General features: G+C 38.4%; 1 protein-coding gene across 1 annotated transcript in view; it reads right to left on the bottom strand.

Moving 5' to 3' along the window:
* The window catches only part of man1a1 (mannosidase, alpha, class 1A, member 1), a 114009-nt gene that overhangs the window by 59434 nt on the left and 33634 nt on the right, over window positions 1–20941 (bottom strand). Inside the window, exons 2-3 of the mRNA XM_033990856.2 lie at window positions 20532–20628; window positions 1156–1271 (exon numbers count right to left, since the gene is read on the bottom strand). Of these exons, the coding sequence (XP_033846747.1) occupies window positions 1156–1271; window positions 20532–20628 (213 nt within the window). The remainder of the gene's footprint in view (window positions 1–1155; window positions 1272–20531; window positions 20629–20941) is intronic.

Here is a 20941-nt window from a genome sequence, read left to right as displayed (position 1 = left end):
AATTTGCCTGAAGCCATGCGCAAAATGAGTAAACACAATTTGTGTTTTTATTTATTTTCTTTATCAGATAGACCTATTAATTCTAAGCAAAGTAAAGTTTCTGATGTGTCTAGTTTTGATAACAAAGTTGTTTATATACAGGCATTATGACTATGAAATTGACTCCACTAGTTCTTTGTAGTTGGTCGTTACACTGGCATATGTGAACTCATTTAAGTAAAGTGGCCACTTTATTTCAGATCAACAGTGTGAATAAGTGCAATATTTACTCAGCTGCGCAAATGGTGAACTTGAGTCTCGAGGACAAACCATTTCAATTTGCCCGTGACTTTGCAGGTACCATTCCTCAGACTAGAAACAGCACTCAAAAGTTTTGGTCCAAACCCTGAAGTTTCATCTACAAAAGTGCCATTGTGGCTGTTGTAAATACTCATTCCCTCCACTTGACAAGCCTCATAATCCGACTTTTACAGGCCCTGGGAGTGCAGTGTGCAGTGTGTCCTTGGCAGAGAGCTTTGAGGAAATCCTTAGAGTTGTAATGAGCTGTGCCTCTGTTGTTTGGGGAGAGGTGGAGTGAAAGCTTTTTAAAAACAAAGTGACAGTTACAATGCATCTCATCTGTGGGCCTGAGTTTTAATTACATATTCAGCTGTGGACACAAAGGAGCAGGAGTGTACTTGGATTTAAACACTTTACTGTACACTTACCTTTGCCTGAATAACTTCCATTATGGACGCTGACGGTAAACAAAACACTAGAAAGTGGATTCGTTTTTAGTTTTTAGGTTCTAAAAGGTATTTTCTTAGAATCTTGGGAGAGTTCAAGCAAAAGGTAACTAAAGGTAGATCCAGATAAAATGGTTTGAATATAAAAAAAGATGAGTGGCATGAGATGAAAATGTTTTGATTGTGCCTTATTTTTCCAAAGCGTCAATGGTCTGACATTTTATGCATGATTACTCATGATTCTTTCCTGATTATTGGACAATAAAATGCTTTATAATCAGAAATAGACTGTACACAGGGGACTTATTTTAACCTCAAGAGCTGCTACAATTTCTATGTACAGCGGTGTGAAAAATTTAGCTCAAATACATAGGAAAAAAAATCAGCTTTGATATATTTCTATTCCATATAACAAAGTGAAAATTCTTACCACATTGAAGTCGAGGTTCTTCTCCACCCAGTCAGTGGCGACGTCAAACTCCTCAAACATCTCCATGATGTAGAGTGTATCCAAGGCATCCACTATCGTCGCGCCTTTTATACTCCCTGCAACAAGCAAGAGAAAGCAGACGGCTTAAACCATAGACCTTCATATATTCTACAAACAGAAAAAAACATTCAACAGCACTCTTAGAATAAACAGAAACTCCTGCCACTTTTTAAGCATACATGACGTGTGCTGGCAGAGAAGTAAACTGCAGAAGTTATGTTTACAAGTAAAAAAAAAGAGAGTTATTTTTCTCAACAGATGGAGCAGGCTGCGATTATGAGTGCTGATGAAACGTCAGGAGTGCAGCTCATCTCCAGTGATTAGCCCGAAGCAGGAGGCAGACATCGAGCGAGGAGCGAAAAAACTGAGATTTCAAAGAATCTTTACTCCAACCACTAATGAGGCCTGCAGCTCTGAATGCTTCCTCAGACAGGTGAGGGAGCTCAGGGCAAGGTAAAGCAGAGAGGAACATCAAGAGCCATAGGCAAAATAAAAACAACAAAGAAGTTGTTGACAAATTGATCACAAAGGTGCGGTCAGTATTCAAGTTTAAGAAATACGCAAAACATATTCAGCGAAACTGCTATGTACAAGGACTGGGCAAAAAAAAATGGATTAAACTGATTAATCATATTTGAAATTCAAATCAATTTGGAGGAAAATTTATTTTTATTTTCCCCACTTTCTTGCATTGGAAATTGCATTGAAAATGCAAGAAAGGCTGCACCCTACAGTCACAGGAACCAAAGTTTAGCAGAGGCCCGTGCAGCGTTAACTGCTTTGCAATCAGTAGCATCAAATTAAATATTGGGCTGCATGTTTAATGTAATAGTTAATTTTATCTCATTCATAAAAGATTTCCCTAATGGTCAATGAGCTACATATGATCACCGAATACAGTCTTTTCAGTTTTGACAAATAAAATTTTTGAAGAAATTTTTTTTACAGTTTTATCACCCAGCCCTACCATGTACTAAGATTGTCTGAGAGCAGCTTATTTTTAATAGCCACAATAGGGACTTTTACATAAAAAAAATTAATTATTATGAGATTCCTGTGGTGACAAGATATTTTAGTGGTATCGTTATATTGTGATTCAGTGCTTTTCTGTTTAATATAGCTCTATGCTCATCCATACTTTTCCTGCTTCTCTTATTGGTCCACCTCTGCGACGTTCTGAGTGACATGTGGATTAAGTCAGTGTGAAGTGTGAGCTCTCAGAAGAAGCAAATAGCTGTAGTTACCTCTTAAAGACAGTATAAATCTAGTGTATGTCCATGAATCCTGAAAGAATTGAAGTTGTGATCTAGGCTCTGGAAAATCATGATTATCTCTTGGCATCAAACCCCTTTTTTCCTTTGTGAAGTTGATCAGGATCCCACACATCTCCATCAACCAAAAATCATGTCAACATTAACGTCGGATAACAATCATTCCACTTTAACTTGTTATGCTAATGTGACAAACTAACCTAAAAATATCTCCACCCAAAACGGTCTTGCATCATTATTTATTGTAAGCAGTTAGTGTGGAAACCTTTTCAAACAATGTGAAAATCACCATCTGTTTAGCTCCTTCTAAGATTTATTCTTTCTTTCTCCTTTGTCTTTTTTTCCTCGAGTACATTACTATTCAGTTCACTCTCTGACCATCTGTACATCACATCAACTCGGCAAGGGCAGCTGCGTGGAAGAAAATGCACTGTATAATACACAAGACATAATCTCCTCACTATTAGTGTAATAAACAGGAATCTACAAATAGAAAATGAGTCCAATATTCACAGGAAACGTTTTTAATGCAAAATGAAGCAACGATTGTGTTAGTGTTCCATTGTTGACAGTGGGTAGAGTTTTGAAAGGCAGTGCTGGCTCTGTGTTAGTGGCTGGTGATTCAGACTCTAATGGAAAGCTTTTAGCCGTGTTTAAGTCCTCCCACCACTTTCCCCAGACATAAGCGCCAAGAATTCACACCATAATAACAATCCTCTAGCTTTTATCTCAACTCGACGTCTGCAGCTCAAATCTGAACAAAACTCTGAGGATTTTTTATTCATTTCTATGTGTTTATTTTTGTTCTGTAGTAATTATTTTTAAGGAAAAGCGCAATGATGGCACCTTTCAGCCTCTACTTTGAAACCGCTGGATCCGCTCTTTCACTCGGCCGTCACTGTATTCTCTACGAAAAAACAGGTTGGCCATCACTGCCTATTAGAAGAGAACAGCACTGTATGAAATGTATCTACATACTTCAAAAACTGCCAGAATACCTCACCGGCTTGTTAATCATTGATACCAGAATATTCGATAACAGATCACATGACTGCATAAGGCTAAAGACTAGACGCACTAAAACTGAGACGTAAAAGAGGGCTGAAAGCTGTTCAAGGAAAAGAAACACTTGATAAGGTGGTGACACAATCGCAATTTAATAATCTAGTAACAAACTTTTATCCTCACACCCGCACCTGTTTTAATGTTTTATATGGACTTTGTTTGTTTGTTTTTCTGTTTGTATGAGCCCAAGTGCCCCTGTTAGCCTATTTCTGTCTAGTAATACATGTATTCATAAGTAATGTATCATATGTGGATTGCAATTTGAAAAGTGTACAGCACAAGTGACAAATTACAAAATAAATCATGTTCAGAACAGTTTGTCTCAAAATCCCTTGTTAATTTCTGCCAAATTTTTCACTTGTGCAGTCAGAATTGAAAAGTAGACATTTAGAAAAAAATGAAACAGAAAAAAAATGAAAGGAAATGGATATGGAAAAAGCCTAAAAAAGAGGGAGAGAAAAAGAGTAATAACTGTGTGTAGCTTCTTAGGTGAGTGGCGTCTGGTTGGATGATAAGGTCAGATTAGTTATTCAGTCACGTCGATTCGCCGGTCTAAAAAGAGAAATTGTAAAGACTTTTGTAAAACCTGCTCCCTGTCAGCACCAGACTGCGAGATTGGACACCAGATGGACAGATTTGAAAGTGAAATTCAGCTGCAGTCTGCAAGTATAGACTGCAGACCAAAAGAGCAGGCAGGGATATCGAAGGTGGTCATAGAAGAAGCGGAGTGGAGTTTGCTGAAGTAGCAGATGGCAGTGTGTGTGGTACTTGTGTTGAACATGAAACAGCAGTGACTTGGGAGGGCTGTTCTGTGATCGTTTGATGAAGACTGAGGAGGAAAGTGAGAGGATCATCTGAGAGTGAGGGATTTACACAGACGACAAGAGGGCACCATCCACTAGACCGACAAGACTGACATGGGAGAAGTGAAAGATGGGTGGAACAAGACTTGAAATGGAGACAGGAAGTTATCCACCATTAAGCAGTGTAATTAAACCATAACTAATGCATTATACTGCGTACTGTTTTAGTAGTGAATGTTGTTTGGGCACATTTGAACAAAATCATGTTGTGAACCATGGCAAATATGAAACAGCAGGGAAAAAGCCATCTTGAGATATTAGATAGCTTCTGAAAGACTGACAAAAGTTATATGAAATTGGAATGAAATTGAAAACAACAACAGTGAAAGGAGAATAAATAAATAAAACGAGACTATTGTTTTTCCAAGTTCTCGCTCTGCTTTTCATACATGTTTTGGGATTGGCTGTGGTGGGGGAACACAGAAGTAGTTTTGAAACAAGTGCAAGAAAGCTCAGAGCATGACAAAACTTGTTTAAAAACTAAAACAATAGCTGTAGGTGAAGATGGATGTGTCGTTAGGGAGCGTGTGGACTTATAGGTACAGAACAATGTGATAGATGGTCTATGGGGACACTGTAATGGAGGCGCTGACGCTGTTAGCTAACGACTTGTGGGCTTTCCGTTTCCCTGGTCCTGCTCTTCCCCTCCATCCACCTGGATAATGGCTCCTGTCTTCTGAAGGTAGTTTTTATATTTCTGCCTCTGAGCTGTGGACGTCTCAAGCTGCAGGACCGGTCCTCGGGTTGTCCATTTGTCTGTCTGTCTCTGGTGTATGCAGTGACTCGGCAATGGCTTCAGGAAATTCTTTTACTTTGAAACTTTGGAAACTTTGGAATTACTTTCTGAGGCAACAGTAATGTCAACATGAATGACGTGGATCCACCTTGTTCAAACAGATATATGCGTCAGATGAATCGATCTCTTAGCTTGAAATTATCAGGGTACGTTTCTGAAAATATTAACTGTCAATTTTTTGTTTTATTTTACCTGTGTCTGAGGCAAAGGTGCAAAGGTTAGAACTTTTATAAGCAGAAGTTGTAGTTCCGATACTGAAACGACTCTTGAAACTAATTAGATCAATAAAATGATACTAAACGAATATAGACCTTTATGAATAGTTTTAGAATGGACCAATACCTGTAGTACAAGACCACACGGTAACATCAAATAAATGTGTTGAAAATGTTGCCAAATTTTGAGCCTTTTCCGTACTACCAAAATGTACTTTAAGATTTCAGTATTGTGCCAACACTAGTATTGAGTGTTCAGAAATGTGAAATTGACACGGCATTTTTCCAACCTCTCACTCACTGGTGTGTTGAGGTGCATTTTGATGTTGAACTCCATTAGTGTCCATCAGTTGTGACTAACTACTAACAAAGTGGGCTTTAGTGACAGTGACACGTTCACAAGGAAAAAACCTCCACTTTATCCAATCAGGCGACAAAGGCGGCTCGGATGATTGAGAGGCCGACAGTGCTTTCATTCCATCAAAAAGACATATTGAAAGTATGCTGCGAAAGTTCATAGATTTCATGCACAATTTACTGGAAAGAGAAAAATGTCAAAAGTGGATGTTTGTTTTGTATGTGTGGCGCTCGCTGATAAGATGTAGCATTCTGTAACACTTCTATTACTTGGCAATTATGTATTCTGTGTTGCTGTTTAAATGATTGGATTAATGCATTTGCAATCCAGAAAGAACAAAATATCCGGTTTTTACATAAATTTTTGATTTATGATAAGTTATGATTTTAAGATGAGTAGCCATTGTTACATTTCAAAGCACTGTGGATATACTATTTGATGCCTTCCATAGTAGAGGATGGTATTTTACAGGCACATTTTGGCATATTTCTCAAATGCTGCCATTATATTTATTGACTGTTGTCACTGCTAATATGAAATAGATAGAGATATTCATTTTGTCGATACCGTGCACCTATAGTAGACTTATTAAATATAAGAGACACTGTAGTTGTTATCTGGCAGAAGAATTTGCCAATGACGGCCACAAATCCATGAAAAACTGAGTACAATTATACAGTGGGATTCAGCTGTCCCGCACACTTTGAAGTCCGCTCCAGTTCGGAAGTAAATTTTTTCGAAAAATTCCAAAAGTAAAGCTTCAAAGTCATCATGGAGGCTAATCAGCTACGTGGTAACTAATATCCATAACGTGGTTGATTTAAGTCCAAAAAGACAGTTCAAAAGATATTCTGTGAAATCTTTATAAAGTTTATAAAGTTTCAGAAGCAGACGTTATATAAAATTATAGGTCTTGTGGTCATTAGTTCCCAAATAGCTGATTAGCCCAGAGCTAACTTTTTTTGCAAAGTTTACGGGAAAAAATGAATGGGAAATTTACAGAACCAGGGGGTGAACGGTCACTGTTGAGCTTGGTTGCTATGGTTATACTATTTCTATTACACTGGAAAACCACATTGTACTCTCTGCATCCTCATCCGATCTTTTGCATTTGCTGTGTTCCTCTTCAATTACTTTTATTTTGCTTCAGGGGTGAAATGAAGCGGCCGTAAATGCCACGTAGATTACCTCACCTTGCAAAACCCTGACCTCGTGCTACGCTGTGCCCTCTGGCTCTGGGTCACAGTGCGCTTCTATCTCCTATCGCTCTGGAGTATCTCTGTTTGCACTGCTATCCACCAACATCAGATGTGTAACAGTGCTGCTGTGGACAATGGAGACAGCTCTGGTGATACAAGAGTCAAGTGCCTGAAGCTTCCTGCACGTCTGTATTATATTGCTTGTTCACAGTTCATTGTGTGGAAACAGATAAGGCCAGTGAGAAAGGAGACCCTGAAAGAATGTAGATGTCATGATAGCAAAATATCAATAAGATGTTTTATTTATTTAACCTTTATTTAACCAGGAAAGTCCCATTGAGATTACCAACTTACTAACTTGAGATGACTTCAAACCCTAAAAAAAAGTAATGGATTGTGAATGCTTGTTTGTCACAGCACATTTTATTATACATTACACAAGTTATATTGGATAATGACCAAATCAAACTGGTGTCAAAGAGATTGTTAACCTTGACTTTACAGTGCATCTTGCACGTTAGGTTAGATAATGTTTGGCTTTTTGGACATGCACAATAAACAGCAGACTTCACCTGTCACTTTGAAACTCCTAATTCTTTTAAAATATGGTAGCCTCAAAAGGTCATATAATCAAATCTTGATAATACACAATCAAAAATCTTTTCAGAACATGTGAAGGAGAAATAAATGTATAACTTATCTGCAGGTAAGTTCTGGGAAACAGGGAATTTTACCCAATAGTCACATTTATACCGATTATTCAGATTAGTTGTGGAGAAACAGCCTTGCTTGCTGAGAAAATACTATTATTATGGTGCTGCTTTCTGACTCAGCATTTCAAAACTAACTTTCGGTTCAGTCAAAATTCTGAAAGCAAAACCGCCTTTGAGGAGAAGATTCTATATTTCTCTATTGAATTCAGAGTGAGTGAAAAGAATAAATCAATAAAAGTTCCCCTCCAATGGCTGCCTTTCTTATCTCCGAATGGCTCTTGGTCCTGTTTTGTAATGCTAACTCAATGCAAACTGCAGGTCTAATCCCTAATCCTACATTTTGATCCAGATCTCGACATCGTAAGCTCAGACCGGTGATCCCATTTAGCCCCCGCTCTCCTCCAAACCAGACTTGCACGGCACGGGGAGGTCATGGATGGGAGGAACACAAAAGTGATGGCGAAGCTTTTGGGCTAATCGCATTATTGTAGAAAGAAAAAAAAGAAAAAACATCTTGACGCACACAAACTCACACAGTCCCCAAAGTGTATTAACCTTTTGGCTCCTGCTGCCAGATACTCAAGCGTCAACACTTTTGTCAAGGTTGAACTCAAAGGCAGTAGCGCTGATCTAGAAATCTAACTGTGATAAGGGGGAGGGATTTCAGGCAAAGCTGTTATAATATGCTGAGTAAGAATTACAAAAAGGATTAGAGCTGATGCTGGAGATTTGCAGTTTACATGTTTACTCCATCTTTGCTACATGTGCTGAAAACAGAATGGTGTTTTTGAGTATATCTTCAGTTTTTTCCCTTGCCAGAAGTTAGTTTAAAGCTTGTCTTTTTTTTTTGTATCAAAGCAAGTTTAAAATTGTGCCTCTATGATTTCTTTTAACCAACACTTCAAATATTTTGACCAATTTCCTTATTTTATTTCTCAAATGATTCAGAATTAGTGACCACTTAATTTGGAGGTAAGGTTCAGGTTAAGATAAATTTATTTGTTGGCATAGAGAAATTTGTCTTCTGCATTTGACCCATCTTCAATGCCGCTGGGTCACCTGAACAGGAGCAGAGGGTGATGCAGTTCTGCGCCCGGAGATCTTGTTGCTGGGCTCGGTCCGGACAACCTTCAGTTTGAGGATTGTACAGATTGTGAATGTTTTGTGTTGGGTTGGGTAAGGAGTTAGGGTATTCTTAATAAACTATTAGATCATTATGAGTTTGATTTGTCATTGAGCATGATTTGTTAACGCTATTAAAACTGCAGTTATTCTAAATGAATTACATTTTGCAGCTGTGCTCCCTTAAAGTTGCCAAACTAACAGCTCCTGCATAAGAACTCGCCTGAAACGGCTTTTTATTTAAAAGTTCTCAGGGCATCCCAAACTTTTAAGTCCAATTCGTAAAAGTCTGCTGTAATTTATTTGTGTCCGAACTTGAACGTCCGCTGGGGCTGAGTGACTGTTCCAGCCTTTTGGAGTGACCCGGGTCTGGTCCCTGCAGCATGGCCTCTTTATTTATTTACTCCCTGATGCCCCGGAGGAGGTGGCTCAGAGTCTATGGGCGTGTGTTCATTTGGGTGGTGGGTGGGAGGCGTGGCATTTAGTGTTTGAAGCCTTGAGGGGACCCAGAGCCCTGGTGCATAGACTTGTTGTTCTGCTCAGGGGTGTGTGGATGATTAATTAATACTGACGCAGCACTGAGTCAGAGAAGAACTGCAAAATACTAATTATGTGGTGTATTTTCAGTTTTAAAGCAGGTAATGAACTCCTAACAATCTTTTTTACATTTCATAGTAAGACAAAATGGGATTATTAGTACAGGATCAAATAAACACAAAATTATTCCAAACCAAGGTCAATGCAATGTAGTACAGAACGAAGTCAGAACCAGAAATAAAAAAGACTTGCCTGAATCGACCTAAAAAGACCTCTTTATTTTCAAAGCTTTCATTGTACGGAAGACTCCTGACCAATATAATTACAGTATTACATTGGATTTTATTGCAAAATGGAGATTGTGTTATAATGCCAAAACCATAAATTGCCCTGTACTATATCGCCATAGTGGCAGTGGCAGCAGCAGTGGTTTCTATATCTGTCCCAAGCATTTACATCAACAGAGATGCATCCACACACCGCCAGAAGCACAGGAACCTAAGGGAGGGCAACGGCAGAATTACTCCATCCATTTCAATTACCCAAAGCAAATATCTGATCCAGACACATGGAGGGCCAGGACACCATGTCAAATTACATCACCGGCTAAATGACTTATCTGGAAGCAGTACGACAACAAAAATATTAGTCTTCCGAGTGGTGGACGATAAATGTGTTTGTAACTCAGGCAGTGACAAGAGGCAACGTCCCAAAACAAATGTAGCCAAGTGACTGAGAGAGAAAGCACCAAAAATATCAGAATCACACTTCAGTCTCTTCAATGGAAAAAGATTTACAAAAGCTTATCGTAATCAAACTTGTTTTGACAAAGTTCTCCAGAGAGCACAACCAATGGACACCAATTAAACGTGTACTATGTTAGTGCAATATGAACCTCACACTCGGAGGACTTCAGGGACAGGCCTCCTGCTGGTGCCCAGAGTCAGGACTAAACATGAAGAATCAGCGTTTCATTTTTATGCAGCTAAAACCTGGAACAGTCTCCTCAGAGATGTGAACGGTTCTGTTTAGCTGTGCATCTGACTGAAAGGTTTTTATTCTGGACTCTTCTCTTTGAATGTTTGTTTTTTAATGCAATTTTGTGATGATTATTTATGTTTTGATTAGTTTGTATTGTAATTGTAATGTCCTTCTTATTGTGTAAAGCATTTTGAATTATTTTGTGTATGAACTGTGCTGTACAAATAAACTTGCCTTGCCTTGCTCTATGTAACATTTCTAGTGGTAGGTCTGGTTCATCACGAGCTTGTCTCCATGGAGATGTTATTGCTTGCCTGGAATGTTCCACAGTATGACATTAAACGTATCTACCTTGTCGTGCCTAATTGCCTTGAATAACATGCATTTTGGGAGTGTCAAATGCTGATCTCCATAGAATTAGAATGGAGGCAATGACATCTCTCCCCAACATAAAAGCTACATAGTACAACTTTAATTCAGTTAGACACAACAGACAGAATTACATAAACAACTTTCTAAAAATGACTACAATTGTTCCAAAAAGCAACTACATTTAAATTCAGTAAAGCAGTTTGACAAGAACTAGAATGAATGTAATTAATCAGATCTGATGTATGCAGGAACAATAGAAAGAAAAAGGAGTGCCCAGACTCTCCTCTGAGATAATAGAATAGAAAGAATCCTGCAGATGACGAAAGCCTTGTCAGTTCTCTGCAGTGAAACTAGTATAAACTAAGTTCATTTCTAAATTATGTGCGTTGTGTCCTCCCCCAAAGTCCTTGAGCACAAGTGGATGACATTATAAAGATCTGATTAAAAAGCTCAATCCTTCTCTCTATCATTGATTTAACTGTTCAAAAGCACTGCACTCTTTCAGACTCTTTGGGGAGCCTAATTCAGGATGTACAGCACAGATAAACTAGAGAGAGAGCCTTTTTAAATTATATTAGCAGCATTGGCCCAATCCTTCTTTTTTGTGAACGAAGACCAATGTCGAAATCAAGGGCATGGTCCAAACAGGCTCAGAGAGGGCCAGCTGGGAGACATTGAGCGGTGGTTAAATAGACATCTGTGTTGGAATCGCACCAACAACCGAAATCACTTCTGGCAGGGGTGTGATGCAGCCAGAGCCCAGTAGATTTACACTTAGACCAGTGGATTAACGTCAAAGTAGAAACATTCACACCACTAATGCTTTAGAGTGAACGCTAGCAGTTATTTATGATTGCCAATAGAGCTCTATTTTTGAAAAAAATGTAATACCAACCTGTAAGGAGATGACTAGCACAATGGGAATGTTAGTGCTCCAGTCTCCAAAAGGTAAAGTGGTTTGGGAACTACAGTTGAGTGCTTCAGACAATGATAACCACGATTCTGGGAGCTTGGGCAAGCAGGCCCCAGATCCTCATGAATCACCATTTGTACAAAATCATTTTGACAGTCCATGTTTGTTCAAAATGACACAGCAATTTCAGTTTGTCCACTACAGATTCCAAAACCAATAGACAAGGCTCCAATTTCATCAAGCATTACAAAGCATAATGATTCAGGGGTGCAAAGCGAATTTATGCCCTTTCCAAGCCTGGATAAAGGGTGGCACAAAGAAGGTTGTCAGGTGTAAAGACCAAGTCAAAACAATAATATGAAAACAGCTGATTTCTCAATAGTGATGCTGCTATGTACAGTATAAGGAATGGTAACTGGGCAACATTGGTCATAGGTCATTTATTTATTTATCTATAGCGGACAGTGCATGTTGACCAACAGTAACTGTTTAACATGCCAGAATTAGCCAAAAGGCTAGTTTTCATCTGTTGTCTGTTGCCATGATGTACAGATGGCTCCTTATAAAAACATTTGCAAGCATGGTTAAAAAGTAGAAAAGCATTAAGTCTTAAGAAGTGAATCATAGCGAAGAAAAATAATTAAAACAGACAGGTTATTAAGAACAGCAATTATCAGTAAAAGATTATGTTAAAAAAGCACAAGAAAATAAACAAAGGGGCAATAAAAGATTTGTTAAAGCAGAATTACAGTAATTTAGCCCAAGCTTAGATAAATGGAGAATAAGATTTAGGGCATCTGGCATAATGGTAACATCATTAGAGAATAGTGCTAAAGTAATGAAGACTTTCTTCAATGTGATATGCGATTATTAGATTTGGGTCAATCAAGTCATTTCAGTTTTAATTAAACTTCTAAACAAAATACAGCACTGCTCTGTTATATCATCATTGGAGATGCCAAGGCATTTCCTTGATATCTTTGCTAGAATAAAGTGTTAGAAGTAACTGCACCTTCACTCAAGAGAAGGATGAGCCATAGGGAGTGCCCGCACAGAGGAAAGGCCACAGGAGACAGGCTCAAAAACAACATAATGGAAAGAAAGCGTCGCAGCTCCAGAAGCGACTGTGGCAGCACTTCCCATTCATCCACGCGCCTTTTTACACAACCGCGGGGCAGCCTGATAACCTCTGCTGCCCGAGACCCATCTCCACAGATAAACACACCCCTCTTCAGAACAGCACCGGCAACTCGGTCCCATTCAGACGGCCACTCACAGACAGAGGAGAGAGACGTCGTTAAGATTAAAAGTAGACTCTAATAGGAATCTTATGCAATAGCATAATGGGTTGCATCTGTGAGGCATAATAATATATAGAGATGTAAAACATGGCTGTATAAAGCATTATAAAGCTTTCAATTATATTTATACGGTGTATGTTGATTGTATTATGGCTTCTCTCAAATACAAGACACAGTAAACAGCAACAAAAGTATATCGAAGAAGGTAAAGGGGCTGAAGAAAAAGAAAGCTGAGTTTAAATTGAGATGAACTGGTCACCCTCTCCGATGGGCAAACTCATTAACACATTGTGTCATTATAGAAACTAGAAAATAATAAAACATATGGTTCTGTTTGCAGCCTGGCCTTACATGCTCTGATTGAGTATCCCAGAGCAGAAGACAATGAACACACATGTCACTTCACTCTCGCCCCCCTTTCCCCTTACATTTTGGTACAGGACAAACAGCACTTGTTTCTTCTATCTTTCCTCTTCAGTGTTGACCATTTGCCTGGTGGAGTGCACAGAGACAGACAAACGCACAGCCGGGAGAGCTTACTGCGCCGTTGAACACACTGGACATCCACACGGCCCTTTGGTGTGAGAACAAGAGGGGGAGGAGAGAGACAGGGCAGCAGCCTTTAGCCTGTCAGGGCTCTTCTGAAGCACAGCCAGTGACCTGTCCAAGCAGTCAGTTACGCAGGGATCATAGACTACCACACCACACTGCAGACACTTCTGCTGATGTCAAGAATCCACAGGCAGGCAAAAAAAACCAAAAAACCCCCATAAAATATTTTGAAAACTGCTTCTGTGATGGTTTGTATAAAAGGGTAAAACAAAGATACCCAACATGATATTATATGTCTACCTACGTTTACCATTAAGACATCTGCTCCACTGTGCTCCAGGACTGCTTAGGGGTTGAGTTATGACTTTGGATCCTAGCTCAAACAATTTGCCAAATGTCTCTCCCCACTCTTCTCCCCACTCCATTTCACACTGTACTGTCCGGTCTAATAAAGCATATGAGCCATAAATTGAAACATGAGACCCGTAAATTAGGAATGGTTCACACTCTACATTCATGAAACAATGGAACAACAACAATAATAGCATATATTTTTTAATTTTCTCAAGACCACTGTATGTAGCTGACTCAGCTTTTCTGGTTTTTAAAATGTCAGGTCATTTCATTAAAAACTTTGTCGAGATCACAAGCAATTTCCAATTCTTGCCCTCAGTACAAGCCTCTGCTCCATCTCGTTGGAGCATAATGATGCTGCGGTTCATTTAAAATCCCATAATGTCAATCAGACCGCAGCTTAAGGCTAAAGAGAAGAGGCCCTCCCACCCAGATGTGAGAGACTTCTTAATGAACTGGCGATATGAGTTCTTCTTCCAGGGGATATTTAACATTTCAGTGCCGCGGAGCGTGACATCTGGCACAAAGGCCTTCAGTGAAAGAGTTTGAGTGGAGGGCTAATGACCAAGTTCAGAGAGTCCAGTGGATTTTCTCCAAATTCACTAATTAAACGTTTAGGTGAAATAAAATGTTGCCTCGTAGCCAAGAGAAAGGCAGGTGGACAATATGCGCACTTAGCATTTGGGAAGATTTCAACAGCTAATTGTTTTCTAGTCATGCTAATTTGTATATTTTAAACAAGAGCTTACTTATTTAAATGGTTAACATGTCATATCTTCATGTAGTATAAAGAAATAGACAGAGAAGCATCGTTTTGCAGCAATGTGTGTCTGGAACTAAGACAAAATCCATCTCATCTTCAGGTGCAAAAATCAATGTGTTTTTAAATTAAGCATGAGCTGAGTCTAATTCAGCTGTTAGAATTTAATAAAGGTGTGGTTTGATTAAAAAAAAAAAAAAAGCATGGCATGAGCAAATCAATAAAGATATATCTTACAAGTTTGGCAATCATTCTTCTGACAAACTATAATGAAGACTATAAGGGAATTTTTCATTTTGCTTAAAAATTACACCATCTATATCTCATTCCTAAAATATGGCAAGTGCACAAGTAACCCTTTGTGTGGTGTGAAACCTGACACACATTTCTTGAAACTACCTTGAAAATATACAGAGAAAATGTTGTCCTTGGCATCATCATGTATTTATCAACACTTTTACTAACAACATTGCCTCTTTGATATAAAAAATAAAAAATGTAATTAAAATCTAGTCATCAAAAAGAAGTATTGAATTGAACAAATAAAATAAAAGGACGACATAAAAGGCTCATGTCCTTCTGTAAATGGGTCCAGCGCAGACACATTTGAACACGGTCCATCTCTGATCCACCTCCTACACCAGAGCGGAAGGAAATGAGCTCCACTCACATCGATCGTCTGTCAGGAAACAGGCTGTACTGAAACGTCCTCCTCACACAACATCAACAAACATCTACAAGACTTTAAAACAGGCTATGATGTCCATGTAGCACCAATACACGACAATATGTAAGTCCTGATAATACCTGAAGGGGCTGAAATTTAACACTGAAAACACTGATCTTTAGCAAGTAACATTTGTTATCTGCTCCACATCACAAAGTAGTAATTATTTCTAGGTATATCAGGTATGAGTGTGACATCACTTATGCACAAATATAAACAACAAAATAAACAAAAAGTTGGTTATTCAGTTAGGTTTGCAATACACCTACATAATACCATGAAGTAAGCTAGGTAGAGATGTATGCTGTTAGTGAGTCGAATTTGAGACAAGGAAGCAGTAATATTTTGTGTTGCCAAAATTCAGACAAGGCCAAAAAGTGCATCTGAGGTTAGCTGTTAGCAAAACCTTACATGCCCAACAAAAGTCAACAAAAACGCTATCCTCAACAATACAATATACAATATCCTCAAACTCTGTTATTTTACAAGTACTGAAAGTAGCTAATAGCCTTCAGGAACGCAACATCCAGACTTAGGAACGAGAAAAAGTAAAAGAGAGAAAGAGAGAGGGGCTTGTTGCATAATATTGTAGGTCAGTGTAGCGGCCGTGTCATACATCATACTGAATCGTGGTTGGAAACAGCCTTGACAATGCCTGGGGGCCATGCCGTCTTATTTACTGATGGGAGAAGATCTGTGCGCAGTCGACCTAAGCCTATTTACTTTTCCTATGGCGCAGACAGCAGCAATAAGATGCACAGCGCACAGCTAATCTAACAATTAGCATTCACCATGCTACTTCTTCTCCCCTCGTACATTTGCGTATGATAAATCCCGGTAATGAAACTGTGGATGGAATTTACACAAAGCTGATTGAATTCCCTCATTAAACATAAGGTGGTAATGAGTAAAAATGAGAACGTAAATGTGCCATGTTGCGTAATAGGTCAGGCCTTGTCTGGATCTTGGCATTTCTCCAATCAGGTTTCCAGAGCAATTTTCTTTATTAACTTAATCTTCTATAAAACACCTCAATTTACCATGTTACACACTGCTGCCATGACAACAGACTAGGTACAGGAAAAACAAACTAAAAACATTAAAGGCATTAAAAGCAGTTCATGTAGGTCCTGAGACATGGATTTCATAACACTGGTCAAATCAAAGAGATAGATGACAGTTTTTAAGGAGCATTGTAAACGTTTAGTCATGCGCTATAATGAATCTCATCAGTAACAATAGCTGAAAATGGCTCATTTTACCATTTGTCCAACCTGGGTGAATATGCATTTCAAATTCAAACGCGATGATAGAGGTGCAAATACTTTCTGTTCCTGACAAAACAATTTGACAATTTGGATCTATATTTAATCTGCCAACAATGTTTAAACGTTTTGTGTGTTTTTACCAACATACTGAACCAAAGATACATATTTTAGCCACAATTTAAGAGTAGAGAATTTGACTAGTTATATTGCATTTGTGTAAGATTAGGCATTTACCCTCACACTAAATTATAATGTAGAACTAATGAATTCTACATCAAGACTCTTCATTTACTCACCTGAAATGGCATGTCATAAAATCCTCAAAAAGCATCTTATTGTCTTGGGTAAATAAACAACTTCAGACAGCAATGAAACAAGAAAAAAGTCCCTTGGGAATTGATTTCCTGTCGGGTTATCAAATTAAAATTAAATTGTCAAAAAATAAACATGTCAGATTTTGCAAGACATAATGAACAATCCATTTTTCAACAACTCAAAACACATGAGACTTGACAGACAAAAAGAAACATCTCATCAGAGAATCCACAAGCTACACAAACACGAGCTACAATAGTACTGTCACCAACTCCACCAAACACTTTCTAAAATCATCTTCTTACGGAGCTAATCCTGGCTTTAATTATGCACTTTGTTTAAACTAAAAAGACGTGCTGTTTTCAATGGGTCGATCTCAATGAAAAGGTGTGACAACACAAAGTTTGCAGCCAAAGCAAACGAGCCCGCGGAGGGAATTTGTTGAAAGTTAATTACAGAGCGTTAACTGCAGCCATGAAGGGACACCTCCAGGTTTCCTATGGAGCAAACAAGCTCAGAGTTATGTTTATATTTACAGGGGGCTTAATAACAGAGGCCAGGTGTAGGGCTAATGGGGGCTTGTTTTTATTGCATTTATTAAAGACGGGGTACTGTGCAAAATGTACTTTTTGGAGCTTTCTATCATGTTATATGTTATTCCCTCATTAAAAAAACATGCCTGAAGAGGTTTTATATGTCATTCCTGCATGTTTGCGTAATCTAGGGATCTCTACCGGGTCCAGCAGTGCGATTCTGACCAATGCTCACCCTACAAGCCTATGCCACCCATTCTCCCGCATGACGATAAATGTACAAAGGTATGATGCAAAACAATACACTACAACTTGACAATCCTGATGAGATGCAGTAGTTTCATTCGTCGGACGGATGCTGCTTGTTTTGTGTTAGCGCTCTGAAGGGGGAGTGGCTTAGCACGGAGAAATAAAACTTATAATAATACAAAACATAATACTAAAAACATAATACATTGTTTTTGACAAATATAGCATTTTAAAACAATAACAGGTAACATGGTGATCTAAATGTGTAATGTGTTAGCAATTAATGAATTAGTTAATAAAGTGTAACAGCCCGTCTTTAACTCGTGTATATTATTATTCTAATATTATCATGCTTTAACATTTGAATATTTCTTACTAGATGGGAAAAGCAAAGTCATTCATCTCAATGTAATATAAAGATGCATTCAAAGTAATTAGGCAGAAACTTGTTAAATTAAAAAGACGACATTGTGTTTGCCTCATTGGGTTTGATAATGAAGCACTAACAATATAATAATAGGCATCAGTTATTCATAGTCTTTGGCTTCTTTTCATGTTAGAGATGGTGGATACTGTGTGTCTGCCTATTATAACAGCTATGGTACAAAACATGGACAGTGGACATACATTTATTACATTTTACCTGCATGTCACTGAGCAGCCAAATAAAACAATCCACTCTGCCAGAAGGGAAGGAACTATATACGCACTGAATAAGATGCATTATTGATCTTGGTGTGAAATAAGAAAGTATTTAAAGCACACATTTTATACAAAATAGATTTTTTTGAGCTTTTAACCATTGTATACTGTTGTCCCCTCATCAAAAACATACCTGGAGATCTATTTTTGCTTCCCTCACACTAGTTTCAGGAATCCATTCATCCAAAGTAGTCTTTTCTGAGCACTCGACAACACTCCATTCACATTTTGCCCATTTAGTTTCATCGCAAACAAAACTATGAACTTCTCTTGCACAGTTTTTATGCCCATAAACCATCACCGGACTAATCCTACGGTCAAATTGTGTTCACAACGAATGCACAAGGGCCACATTTGTTTAGTTTCTGACTGTTCACACGTTGTAGTCGCTAGACCTGTCAAATTTTGACGTATGACAAATTTTTATTAAAAATTATCCACAAAAACTATTCTAAATGTACCATGTGGTTAAAAACAGAGAAGTTGTTCTTGTTATGATACAATATTAATGTGAGAGAAAGGACTAAATGGGTGAGGCCAATAGTTCAAACTGAAATATGTCCTCTGCGCTTAACGTACATCCCCATTTCTCACACATGACTGACATTTGATCAGATACAGGCTTTACTCAACACTGTAACAGACACTACTCACTCACAGTTCAAACAAACAAAACATTCACACTGAGAATTTAATTAGGTGCAGAGAGGAAGGAGATCATATCCACTTAGAAATCCTACTGCGATCTTATTAATCCAATCAGCTCCGATAAATGACTTCTAGTCCGTTAATAAATAAACAGGCTCTACATAAAGACGCGAGCAAAGGCAACACAAATATCATTAGAACTAACAAAGCGGTGAATGAAGCCAGATTGTGTAGACAAAAAAACACAAGACAATTAGAAAACCATTGACTTACATTGGTATTGAAGCTCAGTTTAAGCTTTCCTGTGATGTTTAATTTAAAATATGGTTTTCTTTGCCTTCTGCTAATACCTGCTGCGGTGCTTCTTCCAGATACAATTATCTTCACAACTTTCAGTTTAAAGGTCCTATATTATGCAACACATACTTTTCACCAAATAATGTTGTTACCTCATTAAAAAAAGACCTGGAGTTGTGTTTTGTTTCATTCAGACGTGTTTGAGTAATCCTTTATTATTAGTCTGTCTAAATCTCCAAAGCTCAAAATGGTTCCTGTTCCTTATGATGTGATGCAGTGGTAGTTTTCAAATTAACAGCTGCCTTTTACCTTTTGTTAAATAGCGATAAGCAATTGCAAGGACAAAGGTATCCAAATGATTAAAGTGAAGTTGTATGGAGTTTAAAAACACGGTAAAGCATTTCTTGTATTACCACATGACATCACAGGGTGGAACAGAGTGTTTCAGTTTGAGGGAAGCCTAAATATGGGGATATGAAATATGAAACAAAACACTCCAGATGTTTTGATGAGGAAACCCCATTATAACAGATTAGAAAAAGGCGTAATATGGGCCCTTTAATAGAAATTGAATATTGAGCCCAAACTTTGTAAGTTCAGCAAATAGGTTTTGGTTTATTTATTGATCGATAAGTTCTCTCAGAGACTGGGTAAATGAAATGGGGTTAGGAAAGACATCACAACATGAATACTTAATGTGTCAAAAGAACCAGCTTATTAAGTCCAAAATTAGACTCGATTAAGTCCTGTTTTTGTCTCTGTTAAGTTTTTTCGAAGAGTTTCACAAGTAAATTGAAGAATGTATTTTTATAGCAGAAATTTTGTAGTGAAAAAGTATTATTGCAATAAAAATATCACAATAATATCAGTATCACAGGTCACCAATTAACAGCCATATCGCTAATTTATGCCTTGCCAAAAACAAAAAGCAATTCCTATAGAGCTGATGGCAACAAGCTGTTTGTTATAGGTCTGAACAACATCAACAAACAACTATCTCAACCAAAGAGAAGAGGGAGAAACGAATGCTGCTGTCACTGACCTCATTAACAGCCCCAGAAAGTGACAGGAAGCCCAAACGCAATCTAAATATGATAAAGCTGACATTTTGGAGGCTCTGGCGATGGATGGGTCAGCTGAGGACTGCTAATGTTAAGGCCAAGGAGGCAGGGGATCATTGCTGTCTGCCTCTGTGTAGCACTCACCAAACAGATTGCTGGAGTGGCCTTGCTTGGAGACGGGCCGCAGCTCATTGGAACCCCAAGCGTAGCGTCGGTAGCTGTCCCAGGCGTGCTTCATCATCTGAGGGGGGAGAAGAGAGAGGAGCGGAGAGTTAGAGGCCAGTCAACTCCGGCGACAAACTATTAGGAAGTGTCCAGGCCGTGATAAGAGTGTGCGCTGAAGACCGGGGGGAAAGGCGTCCTGGAGTCAAGTAAAAGTCGATATTGCGAAAGTACTGCGATAAATATATTTTATAAGTCATTTTATTTATTTGTTATATAAATATACCTGGTAATTTGGGGAGTACTTTGAGAAAGGTTTATTACATGGCAGTGAGTTGCAACTAGAGAATTTATAGCTCTAATCTATGAAGAGCTTAAGTCTGGCTGGTTCT

Source organism: Periophthalmus magnuspinnatus, chromosome 24, assembly GCF_009829125.3.
Source record: "Periophthalmus magnuspinnatus isolate fPerMag1 chromosome 24, fPerMag1.2.pri, whole genome shotgun sequence".
Taxonomy (NCBI): domain Eukaryota; kingdom Metazoa; phylum Chordata; class Actinopteri; order Gobiiformes; family Gobiidae; genus Periophthalmus; species Periophthalmus magnuspinnatus.
Note: the sequence above shows the minus strand (reverse complement) of the source record. Positions and strands in the feature narration are given on the sequence as shown.